This window comes from Rana temporaria, chromosome 1 (genome assembly GCF_905171775.1).
Source record: "Rana temporaria chromosome 1, aRanTem1.1, whole genome shotgun sequence".
Lineage (NCBI taxonomy): Eukaryota > Metazoa > Chordata > Amphibia > Anura > Ranidae > Rana > Rana temporaria.
The window spans coordinates 651,389,616-651,397,841 of record NC_053489.1 but is presented as its reverse complement, the minus strand read 5'-3'; the positions used below and the strand labels follow the sequence as shown (position 1 = coordinate 651,397,841).

The following is an 8,226-nucleotide window of genomic DNA, read 5'->3' as shown; positions in this document are numbered from 1 at the left end:
AGCTTGCAGTACTAGTTTTGTACTACTACTACAATGTGTGGGAGCAATAACATGGGCTTCACTATAATATGTAGGAAAAGACTTTCTCGAGTTGTTTTACAATGGAGGAACCTTTGAAATAATTTCCAGGTTCAGGGAACCCCTCCTAAAATGTATTAAATATACATCTTGCCGTTAATTAGTCCCCAACCCTGATGCAGGCAATCAGCTGGCTCTTGAGAATAGTTATGTAAATATGAAAATTACTGGGTGAATGCCAGTCTGGAGGAGTGGGTGTTCCTAGGCAGACTGCAATTGCATACAACCTTCCCTAGGTAATGGCAAAGCAAATATCCTATACATATATATACATTTCATGTAAATTAAATCTTTAAGATATATGGATGGAGACTCCACTGGTGACCTGAACAGCATGCCACAATCAAAGCAAATTCTTGATTTTGTATACTTGTTCCAGGTAAGAAGGCATTGAAGCTAATGAATCGGAGTCATGCAACTAACATTTCAAAGGGAGATGCTAGCATTGGCAGCTTTGTAGTTTCTCTCAGTGAATGCAGATATATGTATTTTTCAACCCAAATACCTATGTAAGCTATATCTATGGAGAGCTGTGCCAGCAAGACCTGACCCATTGCTCACTGGGCACCATGGATATTGTCTCAGAAAAAACAGCAGAAGCTGCTTGCTTTCAGACTGTGTCTCTCTGAATAAAACTGGATATGGGACCACCTAAATGAAGGAGGGGGAAGAGTCACTGCTCTTAATCATTTTTAGATTGCATAGTTGATGAGGTTGAAAAAAAGGCAGATCCATCTAGCTCCAGTTTTGTGTGTGTAAATTTTAATTTGAGCTACTGAGCTCTGCATACAAAAAGGATTTTTCAGCAAAGTAGTTTTATGATAGATTGCAAGTAAACTTTCACTTTTGATGGAAATTATAAGACAAAACATTAAAGCTCAATTAACTGTTCAATATTTACCTTCCCTCAAGAGATTTGACATGCATGAGCTCCCTCACAGTTTCCAATACTTACCACCCCCCCCCCAATCAGTGTGACTTTATGAACTTAAAGTCCCTAATACTCACCCCCCCCCAAGCAATGTCACATCCATGAGCTTAAAGTCACCAATACTCACCACTAATCAATGTGAGGTCCATGAGTTTAAAGTCAACAATACTCACTGTCAAGCAACGTGAGGTCCATGAGCTTAAGGTCAACAATACTCACCCCCCAAGCAATGTGAGGTCCATGAGTTTAAGGTCAACAATACTCACCCCCAAGCAATGTCACATCCATGAGCTTAAAGTCACCAATACTCACCACTAATCAATGTGAGGTCCATTGAGTTTAAAGTCAACAATACTCACCGTCAAGCAACGTGAGGTCCATGAGCTTAAGGTCAACAATACTCACCCCCAAGCAATGTGAGGTCCATGAGTTTAAGGTCAACAATACTCACCCCCAAGCAATGTGAGGTCCATGAGTTTAAAGTCAACAATACTCACCCCCAAGCAATGTGAGGTCCATGAGTTTAAGGGTCAACAATACTTACCCCCAAGCAATGTGAGGTCCATGAGTTTAAAGTCAACAATACTCACCCCCAAGCAATGTGAGGTCCATGAGTTTAAAGTCAACAATACTCACCGTCAAGCAACGTGAGGGTCCATAAGCTTAAGGTCAACAATACTCACCCCCAAGCAACGTGAGGTCCATGAGCTTAAGGTCAACAATACTCACCCCCAAGCAATGTGAGGTCCATGAGCTTAAGGTCAACAATACTCACCCCCAAGCAATGTGAGGTCCATGAGCTTAAAGTCACCAATACTCACCCCCAAGCAATGTGTCGTCCGTGAGCTCCCTTGCAGTTGCCAATGCTCCCCTTCTCCCCAAGCAATGTGATGTCCATAGGTACCCTCACCGTCACCAATACTACACCCCCCTCTCCACTCATTTTGATTGGCTGGGCTGGAATGACACAACCCACACATGCACATGAGAGTTCATTCATTCTGTGCCCAGAATGTCCATTGAGCTGTATAAAGTATTTTGTGAGGAGGAGGGTAAGAATTATTTTGTTGCTTTTATTCTAAGTAAATAATAATTCATGCTAAGTCCTGCTTTAATATGTTGGATATTATATTAAAAATAAAATAAAAATGTTATAACATTTATTATATTGCAGCTTACCAATTATTGGATGTGATGGCTGCATTAATTTACCTTTTTAGGCTTTCGTTCTTCTATTTTCATCTGGTGATCTACCTAGCAAGTCTATTGTTTTTCCAAAAGCACAAACTCCCCAGCAGAATGTATCAGTTTACATGGATGAGACAAACCACTTAATGACAGGGGTGCTTACAATGATCAGCTTTTATTTCTTCATGCCAAACCTTTATCCCAAAAGGAAAAAATTCTTGCTGTTACTGCTTATGAAGTGTGAACTGGAGTTCGGCATGCATCTAAATCTGCTAATACGTTTAATTTTTTTGCAGTGTATACCATGCGGTCCAGGAAATAGAGGCAATTGCTTCGGACCGAACATCTGTTGCGGAGAAGACTTAGGATGTTATATTGGGACCCCAGAGACACTGCGCTGCGTGGAAGAAAACTACTTACCTTCTCCCTGTGAGGCTGGTGGAAAGCCCTGCGGTGCCGGAGGACGATGTGCTGCTCCGGGAGTTTGCTGCAATGACGGTAAGTGAAGCGGTCATCTGATTCCTCCTGTATTGAATTGTATTGTAACTGTACTGTCTGCTCTTATGTTGTAAAGCGCTGCACAAACTGTTGGTGCTATATAAATCCTGTATTATAACAATTATACTAATACATCATTCATCTATTTTAAAAGCTTTAATTTAAAGAAATGCCTCAATCTAATTAATCTAAAGGTGGGGGGGCGGCTACATCGTCCATAATGGTTTGATATTGAGATGAAATACCTGGGGCTGCCCCAAACATGCCCCTGGTAAAATGGAAAAAAATAGGACTATCTCTGGTACCCAAGGATTAGGCAGGAATTATAATAAAATTAACATTTTACTAACAGAAAAACATAATTAAAACAATTTTACAAAAAAATACTATATACAATCAAGAGCTAAAACTATACATTGTTCAGTCAATCATTGTCATCTACAAAATAGGTATAATCTCAATATATACTCTAATATATCTCTAATATAATGAGATTATACCTATTTTGTAGATGGCAATGATTGACTCCTGAGGAAGCTGCCCAAGCCGCGAAACACGTAGTCAAGATCTAAATTTCTGTGCCCCTTATGATCTTTGGGTCTCATCGACTCCTTAAAACTTTTTTTTTTAACAATGTACAGTTGTAACCAGGGGCGGACTGACCATTGAGTCACTCGGCACTGCCCGAGGCCCCATGTCACTAGGGGGCCCCCATCAGGGTTTGCCAGGCTCAGTAAAACCAGGGACTGTATGTAAAAATCTATGTTTTTTTTACATCTGTCCCTGATATTGTCTGAAACCAACATGCTTCTGATGTGAAAATCCCAAGATTTTAGCTGTCCCACCTCTGCACTGCCTCCTGGCGTGGTGGCCATCTTTAAGCCCAGGAGCCCCATAGTCTTCTATTGCCCGGGGGCCCCATGAGTTGTCAGTCCACCCCTGGTTGTAACTCTTGATTGTATATAGTCTTTTTTGCAAAAAAAAATTTAATCGTGTTTTTTCTATAATCTAAAATGTTCTTTTTATTATAATTCCTGCCTAATTCTTGAGTACCGAGATAGTCCTATTCTCTAACTTTTACAGGGGCATGTTTGGGGCAGACCCAGGTATTTGTCTCAATCCTTTAAAAGCTTAAAACAAATAAGCGAGCGTGCTTAGCTTGCTGTGATCTTGATGTGTCCTCAGCACAGTCTGCTTGTCGGGAAAGGGAAAGAAACTGTATTAAGCCTTTCATGTTCATAATGTTTTTAAAGCTTTGATTTCTGAACCTAAATTAGCAGCATCATTCTGCTCTAGTCTCTAGTCTAGTTCACCATGCGAATGTCTCAAGCATTCATACAGTAGTCACAAATAATCCCTGTTTTTTTTCTGTTATATCCTATGATCATCCGCTTCATCTAGTGGCCATAATGTGGTATTTTCTGGATTGGGGTATTTTAGAAAGATATCACATTATGACCACTAGATGGAGCTGACAATCATAGAGCATAAACATAGATAAAACAATTCTATTTTTCTTCTTTTTTTTTTAATGACAGTTGTGTAAACATGCAGCCAATTATTTTCTTTATAAATAGAACCCTATGACTATTTTTTCTGTTTAACAGTGGCTCTGAGAACTAGGAACACACACGGTTGCACATTGTTAGTTCTCTGCTGCATGGTTAAAGCTTTCACAGCATGGGGCATTTTACATTTGGTTGTATTGTGGCCATACCTGCTTGTGATGCTGAAACACACCTGTTGTGATGAGGAATACACCTACTGCTGATGTCAAAACACACCTTCTGGTGGTAGTTTAATTTTCTTTCCAGGCAGTCCACTTCGCATCATTTTGTCTGTAATCTGCTGGTGATCCTGGAACACACCTGCTGGTGATGCTGGAGCACACCTGCTTGTGATCCTGGAACACAACTGCTGGTAATTCTGAAGCACTTCTGATTGTGATCCTGGAACACACCTGCTCATAATGGTGGAGCACATCTGCTGGTAATGCCAAAACACACCTGCTCAATGCCAAAACACACCTGCTTATGATGGTGGAGCACAACCGTTGGTGATGCTAAAATACATGTTGGTGATTCTGGAACAAACCTGCTGGTGATGGTGGAGCACACCTGCTTATGATGCTAAAACACACATGTTGGTGATCCTGGAACACACCTGCTGGTGATTCTGAAACAAACACCTGCTGTTGATGCTGGAATACATCTGCTGGTGATCCTGAAACATATCTGATGGTGATGCTAGAGCACACCTGCAGGCTCTCTTACTGACCTAAGGATCCTTGTGTGTTTATTCAGATTTTTTTTTGTTTTTTAACTTTTTTGTCTAAATATAGATCTATGTTTGTCCCAAGCATGTTTGAATCCACTTGCTGTTGACTAACTCACTACCTCTGCTAGAAATCTATTCCAAGTATCAACTACTCTTTAGATAAAATAATACTTTCTAAGATTAGTTTTGAACTTTCATCCTTGTTAATTTGAGGTCTTGTCCCTGTGTTCTTGATCTTAGCCTCATATTGAGAATACTTTCCTCCTGAACATAATTCACCCCCTTGATGTATTTGAAGGTTTCAGTCATGTCTCTCCTTTCCCTTCTCCCCTCTAGACGGTAAAGTCTATAGTTGCTAAGGTCTGTACCAAGGATCAGGATCTTTCCTCACTGATGATGCCTCTAGTGATAACTAAAGATCTACAGTATATAGAAAAAATCAGGACCTCCTTCTTCCTGCTGATGATCCCTCTTGTGATAACTAAAGATCTATATAGAACAATTCCGGACCTCCTTCTTATTGCTGATGATCCCTCTAGTGATAACCAAAGATCTATATAGAATATTCAGGACCAGGGATGGACTGGCCATTGGGACTACAGGGAGTTTCCCGGTGGGCCGATGGTTCAGTGGGCCGGCTTCAGTGACAGCGGACTGCCGCCCCCCTCTGCTCCTCTGTCTCTCCCTTCCCACAGCGCTCACCTCCTCTCCCTCCCCGCAGCATTCACCTGGGGGGAACAGAGAAGCAGGGGGAGGACCAGAGAGGAGGGGGAGGACCAGAGGAGCAGGGACGACGACCGAGGAGCATGGGGGAGGGGACAGACAGCTGACTTAACAGCTATGGCCTGGGAGTTTCTCACTTCTGCCTAATCTTGTCCCATAAGGGGGGCACGGAACTGATTCTTTGCCCCAGGTTAAATAATGTCTAGCTTCCTCAATGGTACTGCCTATAAGAGGACCAGTACCAGCCGTCCTACTCTAATAAAAGTAGAACGCTAGTGGCTAGTGAAGGGGGAGAGGGGGGAGTGCGGGAATTGCTCGGCTGCCATGGGAGAGACCTGTCAAAGTGGGCCAGTCCTGGATGAAGTCCAGGGCCAAAATTTCTGGTCCCAGTCCAGCCCTGTTCAGGACCTACTTTTTGTTGCTGATGATCCCTCTAGTGATAACCAAAGATCTATATAGAATATTCAGGACCTCCTTCTTGTTGCTGATGATCCCTCTAGTGATCCTAGCCTTACTAAAATAAGTATCCCCAAATCTTTTTCCTCTGTAGTACTGGCCAACACTGTACCCCCAATGTTGTACTCTCTCAGGGGATTCTTGTCCCCTAGGTGCATTATTTTACTCACTCACTCAGTTCAATAATTCTAAATGTAAGTGAGAGAGTAACTTATATAGTGCTACAAATGCGAACTGAATCGCTTCAAGGCGCTTTTTGTCCATTTTGTCCAGGTCCTTCAGAAGAGGTGGGTCTTAAGTTTTTTCCTGAAGGCCCGATGGTTTTCTTCCATGAGGATGTTCGTGGGTAGAGCGTTCCATAGCCGTGGTCCTGGGTCTTTGTTCTCCTTTAGATTTGTAGCGGGACTTGGGGATGTGGAGGAGATTTTGATTAGTTGATCTGAGGGCCCGATTAGGGGTGTAGTGTTTTATTTTCTCGCATAAATATTGAGGCGTGTCTCTTTGTGTGCATTTGTGGGTGAGGCAGAGGGTCTTGAATGTAACCCGACCCTTTACGGATAGCCAATGGAGAGTCTTCAAGGCCGGGGTGAATGATTCCCATGTTTTTTTTCCCTCTTATCAGTCTTGCTGCTGTGTTCTGGACGACTTGTAGATGAGAAATCTGGTATTTGGGTAGACCTAGAACTGATGTCTCCACTGCTTTGACCAAATTTCCAGCAATGGCAAATTATGTTCCATGTTACAGAGAGCTAAACTCAGTTCTGATACCCGCTTTGTTAATTAACAGTTCTACCCTCATCTCTCAGATTGGAAAGATTGTCAGTTATCAGCCCTGTACTTAAATTGGAGACAGGTCACCCTCTATGGCAGAGGTCTCCAACCATCTCGGCACCAGGGACTGGCTTTCTAGAAGTCAATCCCTCCACAGACGGGGTGGCGTGGGGGTGGTGTAGCCTGTCACCTGAAATCAGCGCATGGGCCTCACCAGTGCTCTATGTTGATGACAATCTTGTCCCAGGTCTGACGCTCCTCCTTTCTCCTCCCCCTTCCCCTCATCTCTCTTCCTCTTCTTCCCGATGTGACCACAGGGAGGGAAGGGATTAGTGATGCTGGGAGAAGAGGGGTGGGCACCCTTGGGTGGTTGTGCTTGTTCCCTGTACACGCCGCCCACCCTCCCCCCCACGACATGTGGCTCAGCCCTCAACAGACCACGAACCAGCTGGCGGCCTGGGGATTGGGGACCCCTGCGCTATGTGGCCTTAAACCAGCCAGTCAAATCACATAGTGGATCATACATAATCTGCCATAATAGAGTAAGCAAAGGCAGCCTAAGTGGAATAAACAAGGGTAGTAATACTGGAGCATACAAGTCACACACAAAAAATGTATATTACCATGTGAGTATAAAATATCAGTAGTACCCTATTAAAAAAAAAAAAAATCTTGGTAAATGTTAAGAGTTGTGTCTATACCCTCATATGAAGATAGTCATATTTGGCCAAATACATTCAGAATAATATAAGTATTCAAAACAATAAATGTTCAATTTAAGAATATGATGTACTGGTATATCTACGGTAAATAACATACATGATCCAATGGCATGTTCTTATTTTGTGTTAATATAAAGAAACACTTTAACTGTCTTTTTTTTTGTAACTGCAGACAGTTTGCAACTGTGGATTCCATTTGCCTGGATGAAGACAGCGAGAGGCAGCAAGTTTCTTCAGATCAGAACATGACCCAGATGGACGGATCAGCCAGCGACCTCCTCCGGAGACTCATGCATATGGCAAACAGGCAACAGCAGCAGACGAAACACTACTGAGCACAGCGCCGCCTCCTGTTACCTCAATTTGTAACACGTGCTTAATATATCTACGGTCTGCCCTTTATTTATGATGAATGTATTTGACAAACAAATGTCTGACAGCTTATTGTATATAAAAGTCAATTAAAGTCTTTTATTGCACTGTCGTATGGCCTGTGCCTTATTGAGCTTAGTTGGATGACCAGTAGGGTCATTTCCTACTCGTCTAAAGAAAATTTTCAGAATAGAGCTGAATTCTCAAGTA

The 8,226-nt window shown here is 42.4% G+C and overlaps 1 protein-coding gene across 1 annotated transcript; it reads left to right on the top strand.

The window, feature by feature from the left end:
* Window positions 1-379: 379 nt before the first annotated feature.
* On the top strand, window positions 380-7,979 carry LOC120943807 (vasotocin-neurophysin VT-like). The gene is made up of 4 exons (XM_040357355.1): window positions 380-457; window positions 2,494-2,695; window positions 7,704-7,728; window positions 7,817-7,979. Exons 1-4 carry the CDS (start codon window positions 380-382, stop codon window positions 7,977-7,979), a joined length of 468 nt encoding a protein of 155 aa, XP_040213289.1.
* Window positions 7,980-8,226: the final 247 nt, after the last annotated feature.